Source organism: Carica papaya, chromosome 9 (genome assembly GCF_054855325.1).
Source record: "Carica papaya isolate Zhongbai chromosome 9, ASM5485532v1, whole genome shotgun sequence".
NCBI classification, from domain to species: Eukaryota; Viridiplantae; Streptophyta; class Magnoliopsida; order Brassicales; family Caricaceae; genus Carica; species Carica papaya.
In genome coordinates, this window is record NC_142317.1 from 2,929,904 (window position 1) to 2,949,889 (window position 19,986).

The 19,986-nt window shown below is 35.6% G+C and overlaps 1 protein-coding gene across 1 annotated transcript; it reads right to left on the bottom strand.

The window, feature by feature from the left end:
• Window positions 1-746: 746 nt before the first annotated feature.
• Window positions 747-19,127, bottom strand: RIN3 (RPM1 interacting protein 3). The gene is made up of 13 exons (XM_088210870.1): window positions 18,917-19,127; window positions 17,898-18,336; window positions 17,052-17,129; window positions 16,592-16,678; window positions 16,367-16,488; window positions 6,663-6,759; window positions 6,407-6,512; window positions 4,637-4,794; window positions 4,389-4,526; window positions 4,244-4,311; window positions 3,943-4,161; window positions 1,699-2,080; window positions 747-1,260 (listed from the first exon to the last, which is right to left on the bottom strand). The coding sequence occupies exons 2-13, from the start codon at window positions 18,135-18,137 to the stop codon at window positions 1,204-1,206; spliced, it is 1,752 nt and encodes a 583-aa protein (XP_088066996.1). The 5' UTR covers window positions 18,138-18,336; window positions 18,917-19,127; the 3' UTR covers window positions 747-1,203.
• Window positions 19,128-19,986: the final 859 nt, after the last annotated feature.

Below are 19,986 nucleotides of genomic sequence, written 5' to 3' on the forward strand. Positions count from 1 at the left end.
AGTAAATTATTATATAAGCACATGTCTTTGATGCTATTATATACGTTTTGAATATATACGCAACAAAAAAGCGTTGAATAGTTTAGTTGCAGAATTTGAATTCATGGTATATAGTTCAGGTCAGAGGAAGACTAGTGTTTCGTGACGACTCGGAAAGACGGCGCGGCAACGAAGCATCGGAGTTCGACGGCACAAACCCCAATTCAACTTGTCTGCTAAAATCCCCTGCATTCTTCCTCGGTCCCGCCCCGTTGTCTGCACGGCGGCGTTTTACTTTTGGCTTTATTCTATACGTGCATACATGTATACACACTGACGATTTTCTACTACCCTTCTGCTTCTATTTTTTTTTTTTCTAGAGGAAAAGAATAGCTGCAAGGAAAGCATTAAAAAACCAGAGACAAATACGAGGATGTTATTTGTCGCCACTCGTCACTGAGCTTCGGAAATATGAATCTTGCAAACCGAGTAAATTATGATTTGATGCTATACGGTGTAATAATATAGCGTTTTATTTATATAAAATGTGTAATATCATAGTTAACCAAACAGATAGTAGCCGTAGATATGTCTGGACACATTTAACTTCCAAGAAGTAAATCCACTGTCCATCTTACGAAATTCTTCAATACAACAAAAATGTAGGAGGTGATTGACTCCTCTATTTCTGAGGTAATAATATGTGTGTGTGTGTGTGTGTAGTTTAACTTAGCTACTAAATAAAACTACTTTGCTCAATAGTCAAATATTCAACAACAATAACATCTTCCATTTATTTCTAAATTATACATTTTCAAGACGGTGGTCTCAAGTAAATCATCAAAGACTTCGAAACAAACTGATCTCAAGTGACAACTGTTGCCGGAGAATGAAGCCAAAGCAGGATCAGAACCACAATTATGAACAGCCAGTTCGTATACAGAGAGTATCTTTTTTTCTTTTCTATTTCCTCGGAAAACAACAAAGGGAATTTGCATCTTTTCCACCTTTCCATAGGAACTGTTGTTGTGAGAGGCATTTATATACAGAATGAAGTTTCTGAATATTTGTAAGAATTAAGACACAGAATGACGCTTCCAAATATTTGCAAGAACAAAAACATTGCGAGAAATCTGTGAGCTAAATTTCAACAAGTGGCCTCTGCCAAACTTCTAAATTTCAAATGAAAGAACATGACAACAGAATACGCAATGAACTGCATTATCACATTTGGAGGAGGTTATTCACAGTAACAGTAACTGAATTTGTTCGCTGCAAGTCCTGCAAAACGCAATTCATCGGATTCTTTAATAAATGGACGCTGATGAGTCGGACCATAGATGGATATCTACTAACATCATTTAAAACCTAGATTTTTTTAGCAAAAACTGAAATACCATTGGACATCAGAAGATGAACTATAGTCATGCAACACATTTTTCATCGCATGCGGTCATGAAGGAAGATAATGCTAATAGTCATGCAACACCCATTTTAAGGTCATTATCAGCTTCTAAATTTTATAATTTACCCCCTCTCCCCACCTGAGCCATTATCATTGTGTATGAATTTTATGATCATGCAAAGTTGAAAATTAAAGATATGCCCCTATTACTGCATCAAATATATAAAAGGGCAACAATATTAACTAGCAATAATGAATTATTGACGATTACTAAACCCAAATTATGTAAATTCATAAAAATAGCTAAAATATACCTGGAAAATCATCTCATCTGGCACATGAGGCAAAACCTCTCTCACAGTCTCAGCCATTGCAAGTATATTTGCTATAGTTTCATTTCCCATTCTAGTGGTAGTCCTTATATGTAAACCACCAGAGTTCCCTGGGTATCTTCCACCAATAGCAGGAGGAATTGGTGAACTAGATGCTGATGCCTGCGCCGGATTCATTGGCCAAAGGCTCCAAGCAGCTTCTTCTAGGGCAGTCTGGGCATAGGTTTCTCCAACTGATGCAAGATGCCTCATCATCATCTGAACTCTTCCTAAACCAACTGACCTGATCGCGTTAGAGGGACCAGCTCCATCAGCACCCTGGCTAGGCCAAGTATGCAGCCAAGTTGAATCCAATTCGGTACTCCTATGGAGCAAAGGTAGAAAAAGAAGAGAAAATGAAATAAAACAGGAGAAATAGGCCATGTGAAAGCATCACTTCATTTAACTGAATGAATAGCTGTCCTAATCGCACAATCGATGGCAGTTAAGTGCATTCAAAATTTATTGAACTGCATACTCGATGAAGCTATACCCTGCGGGGCCTAAATTTTAATATGATTTTACCCACTCACGGACACCTAGAAAATTTCAGGAAACAGCTAAACTGACTTATTATACTGACTAACAAAATTGCATTAAAAAACTAAAAACAAGAAACTGCATTACCTAACTTAACTGTTTTTTTAAAAAAAGAAATAAAATTAAACACAGCTGTCATCAACCATCCCTGATGAATTCTCTTACTAACTGGCTGAGGACACATAATATCACTTTCCCCCTGAGAGAGACGCTTGTTCTCAAGTGCAAAAAAGAGTAGGAGAATTCATCAGGGGGAAGAAATGCTCACAGCAGCTCAGCCACACTTATGGATCAACATTTCCATCAAAATGAGGAAAAATCTAATTTTGAATAGTTAGGAACATAAGCAGCCTCGTCTATATCTTTTGCTCCTACACCAGTCCCACCTCCCTTTGTTGATACTGCCACACCCCAATCCCTAGTGTCCAGCTTTGTACAGATAAGGATTGAGAGAGTTCCTCCAACTGGGAGCCAACTCCTGCTGTTTGGCCTCATGCTGTACGAACTTGTTCTCTCCAACATTGCCTCTTGCATGATCTTCTTGTACAGCTTCAAGAAGGCCTCAAATTGTTGCTAAAGGGTATGGAAATCTCCCTTAACTTCCTGCTCTAATAGAAATTTGTATGGTCCCTAGGTTTGTGATCTAGTTATGGGTCAACTTAGGAAAATCTAGGAGAAACTAAGAAGAGTACTTAGGGTTTCTGCCTTTAGGGTCTATTTTGAATAAAAGAACTCATTATAGAAATCCCAACAACCTCGGAGGATGAAGAATGCAAAAACTTTGAAGGACATTCTACCAATTCTTTTTTCCCATTTCCATTCAGTCCATTAAAATAAAACTCATCCCACTCGTAATGCGTTTAAGAACTACTAAAATGCCCAACTATAGAGAAGTGTACTACCTAACTAAATGATAATAAAAATCTAAACATAAAAAACTATACTTATAACTTTACACATTATTTTCAAAAATAAAAACATCTTAATCATATCGCGAAAAAACACTAAATTAAACATAACTAATAATCATCTACCCTTGTTCCCATAGTTGTTGAATCTAAAGCAGAACTACGAATTGAGAACCTAACTTTCAACTAAGAATCATGAATTGAATCGCATTGTAAGATTTAGAGCACCACTTACTAATCAAAATTCATTATCATTTGTGTACAAATTTTAAAGAAAAATTAAAAACTTTAAGAAATTAGTACTAATATTATAGACCTAAAAGTATATACATTAAAAAATTGTGTAAAGATTGTATTTATAATTAAATAAAATAAGTTATCTAAATATTTGAGTAGATTAGTTTTAACTAGATTACAGTGAATAGAAAAATATTAAATCAAATCAAGTGATTGATTCCCGATTGATTGTTATTTGCCCATAAGATTTTGATCATATTATTACTAACTCGATTTGAACTGTAAGATTCAACTTATGAATTATAAGTTTTTAATAACAGTGTTGGCTCCTTGTTACCATATTGAGGACTCACAACATCCTCAGAAGATAAGAATAAGAATTTTCCTCACTAAGAAAAACTAATTAGAGTCCCAATGCTTTAATGCAAGTCTAGTGAATTTCAATAAATTATAAAGACACAAGTATATTTTTAAAGCAAGTGAAACTAAATTTAAACCTGACCTCCAAGGACCACCTTCCATAGAATTATGCATCTGATTAGGGAATACCCCAGTGGGCAGAGTATGTCTGGAATTATTTTGCCTATCAAGCTGTCGAGCTAACTGCTCGTCAGTTGAAATTTCACCAGTACGAGGGTTTGATTCATTTTCAGGTCTACCAGCAAAAAGTGGCTTTCGACAGGTGGGACAAGAGTAAACATCATTTAAACCTTGATCTAACCTGCCATTTTAAGACAAATATCAGCAATAGATTAAACCATTTAAAACTTCACATGCTGAGACTGTCGAACAAATAAACATACCAAGAACGCAAGCATGCCAGATGGAAAAGGTGATTACAGTTTAACCTTTTAGCCTTAGCCATGGGTTCCTGTAATTTGAAGAGGTAAAATGTAAAAAATTAACCAAAAAATAAGAAATAAAAACTATAACATGACTGAAGCATACCCGACAAATAGCACATTCATCATCATATGCCCGTAGCTCTTCACATGTTGCATCAGGAAGTGCTGCATGAAGGGCCCCCAGGGCAACTTTCAGTTTGATAAATCCTTTTATACGCTTCAGAATTGCACTTAGTAATGCCTGCTCAAAACAACTGAAATAAGGGCTACAAAGAACAGCCTGAGGATGCTCAATAATTTAGTAAAGAAGGGCAAAAAACTTCAAATTGAAAATTCAAAAGGAATGTTTACACGAATATTCAAGAAAAGTACTGCATCCACAAGATGGAATGCCATGCCACGAAGCCACCAAATATGCACATAATGACCAAGGGCCATTATTAGTGTTGCCATGTCAAGGAAAAATCCCAAATTCCTTATGAGAATGCCTTTCCATTCCCACAATGAACCTGCAGTCACAATGCTGCTATTAGAGCCACTATACACAAGATGAAGTTTGATGAACTCACAAGTCTAGAAAGGGAAAAAGAAATGTGTTCAAAAAGAACTTAAAAATGGGAACTACAAGAATAAGAACTTAACTTCCACCTAGATTGTTGAGTAAAAGATAGATAAAGATTAAAACAAGATTTAAAGTAGAAATATAAAAGAATATTCAATCATGGAAGATTTCTGTGGCACGGCAAAAGTACCTAAAAATAAAAGATTAAGAAACCACCAGTCACAAAGCACCATGTATGAGAATGATTACATCACTTCATTCGTCAATTACAATGTGATCAGGCATGCCAACGAGGCTGTCACAAACAGTAGTTTGCTATTTGTCCTTGCCACTAATGATGCACATGATTATCCAAGTCACTAAAAAAATTAATTACAAATTCAACATATACGGAGGACCACACATGCTTAAAAATAGAAGGTAAGAGAACACACAACAAATGCCCTCTAGAAGTGGATTTGGAAGGATTTCAACAGGTGCTAGGGAAGCTTCGATTTCCTTTTTTCTATATCTCTATATATATATGAGACAGAATTGGAGACAAAACGTGGATCCAAATTGCCAATTCTACAATGTGATCAATCATGCTATTTGAACTAGATACCCTAAACAAAGCTTCTATTTCAAGATTGAAAGGGGCTGTTTTGTGAAATTTCCAGGGATGTCCAGTGCAGTGCTTGCTATTAGAAAGATTTCCTGGTATATACAGCATGGCAAGGAGAAATGAACCAAGGTTGCAGATTGTTTTTCACTTGTTAACGGTTCCCTGGTGTGGGACTGGGAAGTCAAGATATTTTGAAACCTAAACAAGCAGAAAATTGTAGGCTTGGTGCCTTGTTGGTGCTGCTCAGAACTGGGAGAGTCATGCCAGATAGAAAGGATGAGCCATGGTAGATAGAATTTAGGCCAAAACAAAATCTTTAAAATCAGGAGTATTAATATTTCTCTTGAAGACACAATCATAATATGGACAAGTTTCCTCAGAACCGCTGCTCCTTGTATTCCATTTTTTGCTTGCTATGCAGCTTCACATAGGTTATTGACCCTGGACAACTTGAGAACAACTTCAAGAGGAGAGAAATTCTGCTAAATGGCTGTATCCTTTGTCTGGGCAGAAGAGTCACCCAATCCTCGCTTCTTTGGTACCCTGCACCTGGACAAATCTGGAACTCCACTTTAGTCTTCTCAGGATCAGTTAGTATGACTTCTGAATTATGGACTTGGGCTGGTAAGAAAGTCAAGAAGAATCACCTGGAAATTAGCTTCTCACCTCCCTCTGGCTACATTCTTGGTTATTTGTTTTATTCTCAAAAAAAAAGTTATGGACTTTTGAAGGGAAAGAAATAGCTTTGTAATTTTTTCATAGGAGACGAGATCTCTGGTTTTAAACCCCATGTATTTTAGTTAATGGTCACACTCGACTAAGGGGGAAGATTTAGAGGATCTTATAGAGCTTCGTACAACTTATTCCACAATTTATATAGGAGCAACACCTCCTTGGTACCTTGTAAATAAATTTTCATTTCTCCTTTAAGAAAATGTGAAATTAGAAAAGATACCTGCGGCAGATGTATCAAAAAATTTTGATTGGCAACTTGCACCAGTCCCTCCTGAATGATCATGGAGCCATAGATCAAGTAGCTGAAATCCATGAACTAAAAGGGCCTACAAAAAATATTCTATTACCCCTTTAGTCTCACATGAAAACATGACAAAACCTGCATTCTAATCAAATAATTCTTTTTAGAAGACACTCTATCAGATAAAAGAACATATATCTACATAAAGAAATAAAAGGTTTTTCCTTTACAGTACCTGCATTGTCTCAAAAGCTATACTCCAAGGCTCAAAAAATAACAGCAAGAATATAGAGGATCCAAGTGCTCTATATATTATCAGACAAAGCCTCATCCTGCAAACACCATACCAGAAACAGACAACTTTGAGTTATAATTTCATTGAAAGCCATGCAAATATGTAGAGCAAGCTTCAACATCAGTAACTTGAATGGCCACAAGACTGACATTTCAAGGAAAGAAATCCAAATGCTCTATAGCATCTGTGCTTATTAGAATAACATAATGAAAACAATATCAAAAACTGACTACAAGTTCTTAGCCGGTCAAGTATTTCAAAAAAAGAAAAAGTTCTTAGCTGCTAGAGGCTACTTCTCTACACGATTAGGCACTCTGGTAGCATCAGATTTCACCCCATTTGTCTTCTGCCTCTAGGGAGGAAAGAGAGCCTTTCCCATGACATGTAAACAGATGACAACATCTGCCACCATCCATTTGCTTTAGACCCTTCTAGGATGTAAATCCCTTTTCACACTCCACCTCCCTGCTCTGTGGTCGCCAATAACCTGCCTCCTCTGCTGACACCTAAACCCATCCACAAAAAGTATGGTTTCTACCGATCATGCTCCTAAATCAAGACCCTGAACTTGTCTCCCAATAGAATCACCAAAAACTGTAAGCAACCAATCCATCTCACCTACCAAAACATGATTGAGGAATGGATGTATCTACCGTTTTTGCCAATGCTAGTGCGCACTGACATTGTGTCCCACAAGCACGATGCCGAACGACTTCTGCTCAATGATAAGAATCTTCAGGGAGGAGAGAGCATAATGAAGGAAGATCCAATCATTAGCTATGAAACATACCAAAAGACTGGAAAGAGAACACTCTCCTAAAAGGTGGGGGAGAAAGAAGATAATAAGAGAGAGAGAGGAGGTGTGAAGTCAATTTTTAGTTTGATTTCCAGATTTTACAGGGACTGACAAACATTTTTTTAAAGGTACATGATTTAGAATGTGAGAGACAGCTAGCAAGGTGGAACAGAGGCTCTCGCAAACAGCAACCATCCATAGCGAGAGAGATCCCTAATCTTTGTCGCCGGCTTCTCCCCACAGATTTGAAGAAGCACCAAAACTGTCTAATAAGAATGCATGTAGAGATCCCTACAAAGCCTTTGCTAGATAGTTATGAACTTTAGAATTGCTTTGCTACACTCGTAGTTATTTTTTTCTTAGCATAGAGATCCCTATATTTCTTTGTAATATATGGAAAAGTTTTAATACTTCTCATGTTAATGATGAAATAACGCTCTCTCTTCTTGCAGGAACAATCATTTCACGAAGTTCACTAAGAATTAGATTGAGCTTGTTGGAAATACTAGGGACACTTCTGAGTGAGCCTCTGATCCTTTACATTTACTCTATGTCACACATTTTACATGACAATTAGTTACATGATCAAGTAGCAAAAAAACTCGCTTAACAATGACTCTTACTATATTAAAATTAACGTGACTGTCATCTATGCCATGTCGAAAAATTCCAGAATATAAGCAGAAATAGTCACTGCTATATTAAGTTTGAACATTTAAGGTTCAACAAAATGCTTTCTAGTAAAGGAATTATTATTAGATATGACAACCTTATCCGATCCAAGAACAATTCTAAAATTCATAACTATTTACCAAAGATCGCAGGGTCAGATTCTTTCTAACATCAAGCATGTAGAGGACTTCTGTTAAAATAACTGATTGTCCGTTCCAAGGTACCTTTTACAAGGACCTTAGAGATGAAGCGTTTCCGATGAATATGATGACTTCATTTTCAGTTGGCACATAAGTTGAAAACATTTGTTTATTGTTACAAGCATTCTGCACAATAAGTGTCATCAAGGCATAAATCAACATCACCTTCAACCAAATTGCAGTTAACCACTATTGCTACAAACACATCCTTGTGTATTGGGCTAATTGACTTCTTTTCTGGTTTCTTCTTTTCAAACTTCAAGTGATGTAACAATAAATTGAGAGAGATATCTCCCATAACACGAATCAACTTTGTGCAATAATCACTCGACGATGGGAGCAACTTAGAGATTATGACATTAACATAAAAACTTTATCTTCATTGCAATAGAAGATCATTAAAGAATGTACCATATGTAATTAAGAGAATTAGGGGAAGGGCATTAAAGAAAAATACGCCCTATGTACGTAATTGTATATTTCTATTTTTATTCTATAAAAGTTGTATATATAGGTTCATGATATTTAATAAAATACACATTCAACCATTCTTAACACGACATTAGAGCCCTCTAGTCCCTCGAATATTCAAATGCATCATCTTTATTCATATTGATTCCTATCAGAAAAGAAAACTCGATCCTAAAGTTTTAAAATGTGTGCTTGAGGGGTATTTCTCTTTTCGAAGGGGGAAGAAATGCTACAATCCACCCACATAAAAGTTCTATATATATGCGGATGTCACCTTTATGGAGACAAACTCTATGGAGCCTATATTGGAAAATAACTCTTGATTGACCTCAACTTTCCATCTTTATTACATACCCAAACACCATCGACGCCTACAAGAAAACCTTCATAATCCACCAAAAAGCCAACCCAGTCAGGAAACCATACAAGACCCTAAATTGACTCATGTGTATACAAAAAGAAAGAATCTGAATTCTGAGCAAAACAAAGGCATTACCCCACTTTCGCACCTGTAGAGCGTCTTCCACTAGGATTTACCAAAGAGATTGGAACCAATGAAGTATATAAACTGGAGAAGGCACTCTACGGACTTAAACAATCAAATAAAGTGGGGTTTGGCAGATTTCCGAACGTAATGTTAGGTTTGGAATATTTCTTTTTATCTCAAAAAAAAATGTTACGTATGGGATATAAGTAGACTCAGGGACATTTTTGTCAAGCATTTAGATTCATAGGGAGTTACAGCTCTTAGCGTATGTTGTTGACATCATTGTGAAGAAGACAATAAAAGAGAAAAACTTATGCTCACACAATGCTCGCAAAAAAAAATTGAGGTTACGGACTTAAGGAAGCTGGAGTATTTCCCAGGAATTGAAGTCGCCCACTTAAAATAAGGACTCTTCATTTCACAACAAAAATGCATCCATAATTTGTTAAAGGGTAACTACCATGTAAACCAACTAGTACTCCAATTGATCCCAATCATAAATTGGGATAAGCAGAAGAAGATACAAAAATAGATAAGGAGTTGTATCAGAGACTGGTTAGAAGGCTAATATACCTATCATATACGAGACTAAATATTGTCTATACAATGAGTGTAATAAATCTATTCATGTGCAGGCCTGAAAAAGCCACATACAAGCAGCCTACAGAGTGCTATATTACATTAAGTGAACACCTGGAAAATGTATCATATTCATGATTCTTAAAAGTTTATATTGATGCATATTATGTAGTATCAATGGTTGATAGAAGATTACTGCAAGTTACTGTATCTTCTTTTGAAAAACTTTAATCATCTGGAGAAATAAAAAATAGAGAATAGTTGTAAGATTGAATACAAAATTAGAATTTTGAACAATAGCTCAATGGGTATGTGAGCTATTGTGGCTGAAGAGAATTCTAGAAAATCTAAAAATCACGTGGGATGACCTCACGCACCTATACTTATTGGAGATCTCATATCTCAATAATCAAATCAAGGCTCAATGTTTGTATGATAATCATATCAATATTCTATCAAATAATTAAGTGATGTGCTTTATTCATAGATACTAGAGCACAACTAAAATTGGATTCTTAAATCTAGTTAGGAATTTTACAAAATAGGAAAATAAGCTAATTAATTGAAATAACTTATAATAGAGGATAATTAAATAGAATCCTAAGCTAAATGGGAATGATAAGCTCACACCAATAAGAAGCCCATAAGTACTAGTTCCTAAATGAGCTAAATGCCTTGAAAATACAGGCACTATAATTATATAAATAATTTTTTGGCACTGAAATATGTTCTCTTTTTAAGATTTTATGTTCTGAATCATATTGTATATAATGGGTTATAACATTGGCAGCAGATGGTGTTTCCAAGAAGCTCTCACCGACAGAGAACTTGACGGCAGCAGTAGCTCACTTTCATGTTCTGTATAAATATAGTTATTTTGAAATACAAAGTGTAAAAGATATTGTAGAAAATCATAGAAGGGAATTTGGTTTAATTTCTGTTTGCCTAATAGGAGGAATCATCAAACGATTAAGGTGTATCCGATAACCATATATTGTTATTCCTTTCCCCCATAAAACTATTAGGAATTGGTTGTATTCCTTTCCTATAAATAAGCACCTCATGGTGAAGGAAATAAGACGAGAATTTTTTCATTCTCAAAACTTCATGGTATCAAAGCAATTCTGATCCAGGAGCTTCACCTCGACTAAGCTGAAATCACAGATGGCCACGGGTGAGCTACTGTCTTCTTCACTCGAAGTTTCCTCGAGTTCCTATCTTCCTACACCCATCAACCATGGTTTGGTTGAACAGTCTTCGTCATTCATTACCGGGCACAAACTAAACGGCAACAACTATCTCCAGTAGTCATCATCAGTGCTGCTGTTCATCCAGGGCAAGGGCTGAGATGAATACCTCATCAGCGAAATCGTGCCTCCACCTGCCAACGATCTGAATACTTGAACATGGAAAATCGAAAACAGCATGGTTATGTCATGGTTAGTAAACTCGATGACACTCAAAATTGGAGAGAATTTTCTCCTTTACGAGACTGCGCATGAAATTTAAGAAGCATCTCGGGAATTCTATTCCAATAAGGAGAATACCTCTGCTATCTTCGAAATTGAGTCCAGCCTATACGACCTGCGACAATGTGAGTTAAACGTAACCCAGTATTACAATACTCTAACTCGCAGCTAGCAGCAACTTGACGCGTTTGAAGAATATCGTTGGAGCTATCCCGAAGATGTCAAACTTTTCAAATCGATTATTGAGCATAAGCGAATTTTCAAATTCCTAATGAGATTAAACAAAAACCTGGATGAAGTGCGAGGATGGGTATTGAGAATCAAACCGCTGCCAAGCATCCGTGAAGTGTTCTCCGAGATCTGGCGGGAAGAAAGCTGAAAAAAAGTAATGATGGGAGACATGCAATCTACTCACCTAATCGAAAACACTTCTGCGTTTACAACTAGAACACTGGATTCTCATGGGAAGAGGGGACGACCATGGTGTGACCACTGCAGAAAACCCGGTCACATACGTGGAAAATGCTGGAAACTTCATGGAAGACTTGGTGACAGAAAGCCCTCCAAGTCTGAAAACCCCAACGACCACCAAGGAAATCATGCAACCTCTGAAGATACTCTACTGACCGCTGCGGAAAGCTGCTCATTTAGTCCAGAATAGATGGACACTCTCCAGAGAATGTTTTCTCATAAGAATCATCTCATCAGTGCTTCGATAGCATATAAAGGTAAAATTCCCCTTAGTTTATCAGTTTGCTATGCAAAAAGGCAAATTTGGATTGTGAACTCCAGGGCATCCAATCACATGACGGGTGATGCTTCACTGCTCCAGCAGTACAACTCGTGTAAGGAAGGGTTCACAATTAGAATTGCTGACAGGTCCATCTCTAAAGTAGCAAGAATGAATTCTGTTGTTTTGTCACCATATTTGACTCTTTATTCCATTCTATATGTCCCAAATTTGGACTGCAATTTGTTATCTGTGAGTAAACTTTCTGAAAATCTAAATTGTACTGCTAAATTTGTTTTTAATGCATGTGAATTTCAAGAGTTGGACTCGGGGAAGACGATTGACAATGTTATGATGAATTCAGGGTTGTACCTTCTTCAAGCCGACACCTCTAGGAGATAAACTCACAATACAATATGTGCAAACTCTGTTTCTGTAAGTCATTCAAATAATGACCATGATATCATGTTGTGGCATTATCAACTAGGACACCCAAATTTCTCATACTTAAAAAAATTGTTCCCTTTGTTGTTCAAGAATAAGAATCATTTTTCATTTCAATATGAAGTATATCAATTCTCTAAACATATTTGAAGCTCCTTTCCTAGTTTATCATTCAATCCCTCAAAACTATTTGCATTAATTTATAGCGATGTATGGGAACTTTTCAGGGCCACTAACATCACCGAAACTAGGTGATTTGTATCATTTATTGATGATTATATGAGAATTACCTGAATATTTCTCAAGAGAGAAAAATCTGAAGTTGGACCCATATTTCAGAAATTCAACACTATAATTCAAACTTAATTTCATACCACCATATAAGTGTTGAAGTCTGATAACGCATGTGAGTACTTCAAAACCACCCTCGGAAAATACTTTATTGAACATGATATTATTCATCAAAAACTCTTGTGTATATATATACCCCACAACAAAATGACATAGCTGAAAGAAAAAACAGGCATATTTTTGAGATTGCTCAATTAATTATGTTTACCACTCATGTCCCAAAATACCTTTAGAGAGAGGCAAAACTCACTGCCACATACTTAATAAACCGAATGCCCTCCCGTATCCTTCATTTTCAGTCACCCTATAAACTTCTCATACAAACTTTTCCTGAATCTCGTATCTTAAACACTCTCCCACTTAAAGTTTTTGATTGCTCAGCATATGTTCATATTCATGCACACCTCAGGAGGAAACTTGACCCAAAAGCTCTCAAATGCATCTTTGTTGGTTACTCTTCTAATAAAAAATGATACAAATGTCTCTTTCCGGATACCCGTCGATTCTATAACACAATGGATGTCACATTCTTTGAAAACCAACCTTTTTACCTCACAACTAATATTCAGAGGGAGAACTTTACTCAGAAATATCAATTGTTGGATGTAAGTATACCCTCCCTTTATCCACAGATTTCACCAAAAGCACCTTCTCTAGAGTCTAAACCTAATACTTTACCTGAAACCACACACAGAGCCTGAGCCAATGGCAATAACTGAAAACACATTACCTGCAATTAATGAGTTACGTGTCCACACTAGAAAGAATAAGGTTCAAGAAGGGAAAGTTCCTGAATCAACTAACCCTTGCCATGAATCAATTCCGGCTCCAGATGTCCAGAAATTAACAGGTAATGAGATCTTTATTTCTGCTATTAATACTGACACTGAACTGCCTATTGTTTTAAGAAAAAGAACTCGAACATGCACCAAATATCCTATACAGAACTATATCTCATTTGGCAAGCTATTTTCGAAACATCATGCATTTGTGAGCAAGTTAGATAGTAGTTCTCTAGAGCCGAGAACGATCCATGAAACCCTCCAAGTACCAGAATGGAGAATAACCATCCATGAGAAAATTAGAGCATTAGAGAAAAATGGAACATGTGAGTTAATAGATCTGCCTCCAGGGAAGCATCGGGTGGGATGGAAATGGGTCTTTACAACTAAATACAATCTGGATAGAAGTGTGAATCGGTATAAAGCTCGTCTAGTAGCCAAAGGCTTTACTCAGTCATATGGGATAGACTATCAAGAAACATTTATTCCAGTAGCCAAACACAATACAATCTGGGTACTACTTTCACTTGCCTCAAATCTTGATTGACCACTTTGTCAGTTAGATGTGAAAAATGTTTTTCTTAACGGTGATCTAGAAGAAGAAGTATATATGGATATCCCGCCAGGATTTGAACTAACAAACAATGCTCATAAAATGTACAAACTCAAAAAATCACTTTATGATCTTAAACAATCCCCAATGACATGATTTGACATATTCACAAAGGTAGTGAAACGAGTAGAGTATGAGCAATGTCAGTCAAATCACATACTATTTGTCAAACACTGTATCTCAAGTAAAAAAACTATTTTGATTGTTTATGTAGATAACATCATTCTGACAGGGGGACCATATTGAGGAAATTCAGAAGCTTAAAGAGTTTTTGGCTAAAAAATTTGAAATTAAATATTTTGGAATGCTCAAGTACTTCCTTGGCATGGAGGTAACTCGGTCCAAAAAGGAAATTTCAGTATCAGAACGAAAATATGTTATACACCTTTTGAAGAAGACAGGGATACTCGGAAGTAAACCTGCAGACACACCTATAGATCCAACTATGAAAATAGGGTCCAAGATCAGTGATAAAACAGTTGATAAAGAGAGGTATCAAAGACTTGTAGGCAAACTCATCTATTTGGCACATACAAGACCCAACATCAGCTTTGCAATTAGTACAGTAAGTCAATTCATGAATCAACCAACTAAGGAACACATGAAAGCTACATATCGGATTCTGAGATACCTAAAGATGACTCCGGGTCGAGAATTGTTCTTCAAAAAGACAATGAATAGGGATGTTAAAATCTTCACTGATACCGATTGGGCAGGATCAATAACAGATAGAAGGTCCACATCAAGATACTGTACCTATGTCTGGGGAAACTTGTTCACTTGGCGTAGTAAGAACAGTCAATGGTATCTCGTAACAGCGCAGAATCTGAATTTCGAACACTCGCTCATGGAATATGTGAGGGAATATGGTTGAGGAGGATACTATTAGAAGTGAAAGCTTCTGTTAATACTCCTATGAAAGTATGGTATGACATGACAACCAATCAACTATTAGCATGGTCAAAAATCCAATACATCATGACCGAACCAAATATATAGAAATTGATCGACACTTCATCAAGGAAAAAATGGAAGATGGAACTATAACTCTGATGCACATTCCAACTAGTCAACAAATTGCAAACATCCTAACAAAAACTCTGTCAAAAAAGACCTTTGATGACATTGTATTCAATCTAAATTTACTTAACATATATGTAAACTAGATTGAAGGGGAGTGTAGAAAATCATAGAAGGAAATTTGGTTTAATTTTTGTTTGCCTAGTGGGAGGAATCATCAAATGGTTAAGATGTGTCCGGTAACCATATATTGTTATTCCTTTCCCCCACAAAACTGTTAGGAATTGGTTGTATTCCTTTCCTATAAATAAGCACCTCATGGTGAAGGAAATAAGACAAGTAGAAGGAAATAAGCACCAAAGGGGTGCCAACTCGTATACAAAATATTTACAAATATAAAAATATCAACGAGATTCCCTAAATCCTCTATGGAGTGGAGAGGATAGCCCAATAACAAAAATCCAAGAATCTGAAATCATCTATTCGTGACCAAATCAAAATTATTAGCATCATCAACTCCTTCAAATGCTCTTCTATTCCTCTCCTTCCGGACCACCCTAAAGATGGTGAGTAGAATTAGGTCCGTTTGTTTCCTCCGCCTAATGATATCCTTCCACACCCAAATGTTTTGTATAAATGTATTACATTTATTTTTTAACTTTAATAGGGGCAGCCCGTTGACAATCTGACAATGATTCATGTCCTCCAATTTCACACATACAAATTAATCGGCCTTTCAAGGAAGTCTCAAAACTCAAAATTATGGCAGCCAGCATGCAGAAAAAGAAAAATAATTGTCTACATCTCCAATTCATCTAACTTTTAGCATCTCAAACCAGACAATGAAAGGGTGGGAGCTGTTGTAAATGTGATCCAACATATGTAACAGAAAAGCAAACTTGATATGTTCGCTAGACACTATGTAACAGAACAAGAATTCCTGTTTAAACAAGTGTCATCTTTCTCATGTATGGTAGTTTTCTGAATAGTTCTTGAACAATAGTGTAAAAGATTAGGGAGTGATGCATACCAAAGAAAGTCAACAGAGAGGACCAATAGGAAAACTGAGTATACACGAAAATATGTCAATGGTGCAGCAGAAGGAGATGCATTCAAACGTTCAAGCCGATCTCTAGCCAAAGCTTGAAACATCTATACAAAAATCCATTAGAAGTGTTAGAATGCATTAAATGCCATTCAGCCCCTTTCAACTGAATCCAGGATCAGCATTTTCATTGTAAACTCAATCACATACCTTAAGAGAACACATAACAATCAACCAAATTGACCAAAGGCCAGCTTGAAATATTGTTGGTGGAACAACCAGTGGCAAAAATGTCCCCTGTCAATATCGATCAATACACATAAAGGAGTATACAATATAAATATTTCCTTTGGAATAAGTGTGGAAAATTCATATCTAGTAAATGAAATCAAATCATTTTCGTGTAATAAAAATTTGACAAATTGAAAATTCTTAAAGAGTATATCCACTCATGTTTATATGAAATAATCAAATCAGCTGAAACAGCTCCAAGTGAATACTCAACACTATAGAAACTACCAGCAAAACAAAAAATCTGAGGATTGCAAAACCGTATCTTGGCACCACAGATCATGAGGGCCAATGGTTTGTGATTAAGTAGAGTTCAGATGCATTCTGCTTTCAGTTACAACTAAATACACTTCCAAGAGCAGGAATGAAGAATCTTTACCTTGTAAATAACATAGTTGATCAGACGTTCTGCCAATTTTTTGGTTTCAGAAGGATACAACTCTATGAAGAAAATAGTCTGCAACAAAATGACAGGAACCATAAACAACTATCAGACAGTCATATTCGCCAATGTGATGATACCAAAATTAAATATAAAAGTCGCTTGCCAATTTTGTCTACCAAAACACCATCATGGTATTCAGCAAACCTTATGTCAATCGTCATCATGTCTTCACATTATCTACGAGTTTGAGTTACCCTACTAAGTAATTAGTTAAGAATTCTGGTTATTCTTTGCATCCAGAAATCTTGCTACCTAATTCCATAAAATCTTCCTATTAGACCTTAATCTATGCCTTTTTTGTTCACCATGCTCAAAGTTTTTTTGCACCAATAAAGGGACCATCCATGACCTCAATCCTCTTCTTCCAGATGGAAAAACTTGAGACAATATAAAGAATTTTACACATTGCAAAATGAAGAGACAGATTCACAGATATAAATCAACCAACATTCGTCGTTGTAATTTCCAAAAAAGAATGTAGCAACAAATTAAACCCAAATGAAAAGAGCTAAAAGCTTCAAGATCTAGACATATTGATAGTATAGGAAGAAGCATAATATTCTATACACAGCTACAATCACGAAAGAACCAGCATCGAATTGCAAATGCTCAGAACATCATCTTACTAAATTATTCGTTCAAGTTAAGCTTTCATAATAAGAGGTCACAGCTGCTTTGAAGCTTAACAGAACTTCATTTTAAATGCTCTTGACACACTACCTATAAGTTGGGGTTTGAATTAAAGTCCAATAGGGGAAAAAAAACACAAACCAAGCTTACCTTGAGGCAAAGGATGAGTAGAGTAAATGCATTGAGCACAAAATTTGCCAGTAATGCCACTGTGGCATAAGAGCCCGAAAGCAGCTCAACGGCACGGCTGGCATTCTCCAAGTTTAGAAAATGCTCACTGATAAGTCCATTTGGTTTCAGTTTATCTAGTGAAAATTCTGTCCATATTTGAAGGCCAACGAAGCTTAATGCGGTACATGTGGCTGAGATTGCTAAGTAGCTGACACCCATTAGAACTAATTTCTGCCCTTTCACAAAAAAGCAACTCTGGGATTTTCATTAGAACCAAACTGACATGGTTTTTTTTCTGCAATCAATTCCGTACTATTCAGAGAGGCATTGGCTTTAAGTTAGCTGGAACAACCACCCAAGTTGCAGCAATAAATGGGAAATTAATGTGGCAAAACTTCCCAATGTAGATAAACAAAACCTGCATGAACACGCATAATTAGATTATTAGTCTCTGCATGAGTTTGAAATTTGTCCATGGCAAGTTAAAATATTAGCAACACGGTATCTTATTTCATCGCCAGTCACTTGAGAAAGAAATCCTAAAATCCATCCTCATTGGGGCCAGATGCTGAGTTGACGCACTACCCAGCTTCTAAGAGTCAGATTAAGCTAAAATGATATCACCAATATGAGTGAAACATAAAAATTGATAACGGAATTGTAGCACCATGAAATTCTAACAATCAAAGATATTCAAATTAAACAAAAATGGATATACAAGTTGAAGTCGTCAATTGCATAAAAGAAATCGTCAAAGAAAGGTTTCATCCAAATGAATTCATCCGCAACTTATCCCAATTCACAAAGGAAAACACCGAATAAACCCTAAACTCCCAATCCAAAACCAAAAACGTATAAAAAAACACAAATATCAAGGCTGAGAAACTAATCCGATAAATCAAATGGATCATCCGAATACATTTAAGGAGAAGAACGTCAATCCAGATATACAATCAATAGTAATTAAATATTTCAACAATAAAAGTCAAATCATTAACCTGATTCGATCCAACAAGTTGTCGTGATAGCGTCGGTGGAGGTTTCTTCTGCAATATGCACCTGAATCACGTTCTTTTGGAGCGAGAGAAAATGAAGAAGAAAACGAAAAGAAATGAAGAATGAGCATAAATTTTTAGATAGAGAAAGACTGGGTCAGTTTTTGCGGGAAAGAGAGAAGAAATTCTTAAAAGCTGAAATGTAATAATTACAATATCTGTCTTTATATAGGTTCCCAGTAAATTTTCACTAATAATGATCCGATACTGTTTTAACTTTCTATACATACATATTATATATATATATATATTATATAATCTAATTTATTTATTTTAGGTAAGCTCGTATATTCGTTCAGCCATGGTGCATGAACGCCTTCTGTTGGAGAATAAAGACGAGCCTTCCTACCTGGCTTCTTCGTACCATTTTTTTTTGTCCTTTCTGACTTTGTACTGTTATTTTATTCTTGCCTTGACCAATTCATTTCCATTCTTAAATTTCGTTCTGTTTACTTTGAGCAATTTGCAAGTATCTTAATTAACAATGATAAACCTAATTAATTAACTAATGAAATAAATTTAAGTTATAATTGTTAAAAATCAAATTAATTATCTTCTAACGAATAAACATTGACTTATAAACTTGTTTAAATTATAACTAAATTACGTAGAAACATTGCAAATAGATCAATTGGGAAATATTGGGATCAAATATATTTATAGCAAAAAATATATTGAAGAATTAATACTGAACTAACCGAAAATTAAAATTTATCATAAGTTTGTTAAATGATATACGTTAAATCTCAAATAAGTCACTCTTGAAATAAATAAATAAATTTTAAAGATTTTGGACAAATTCAATAAAAAAATTTTTGTACATTCATAACAAAATATTATTATATCATAATACACATAATGCTACATAATTGTTAATAAATCACAAACTATAAAATACGATATTTGCTCTGTCTACACTTTTGTAACTCAAAAGACCCGGATTCATTATAATTTTTTCTATAATACTATAACTATCCCATAAATTAATTATTCATAAATGAGTCATAAATGAT

What these genes read in the sequence shown, in the direction of transcription:
- RIN3 (XM_088210870.1), bottom strand. Translation starts at nt 18,137, where the DNA reads ATGGGTGTCAGCTACTTAGCAATCTCAGCCACATGTACCGCATTAAGC. An exon ending in TACTTTTCTTGAATATTCGT is followed by an intron (nt 4,527 to 4,636) that starts GTAAACATTCCT and finishes TGTTTTGAGCAG; the next exon opens with GCATTACTAAGTGCAATTCT. An exon ending in ATGAATGTGCTATTTGTCGG is followed by an intron (nt 4,312 to 4,388) that starts GTATGCTTCAGT and finishes TTCAAATTACAG; the next exon opens with GAACCCATGGCTAAGGCTAA.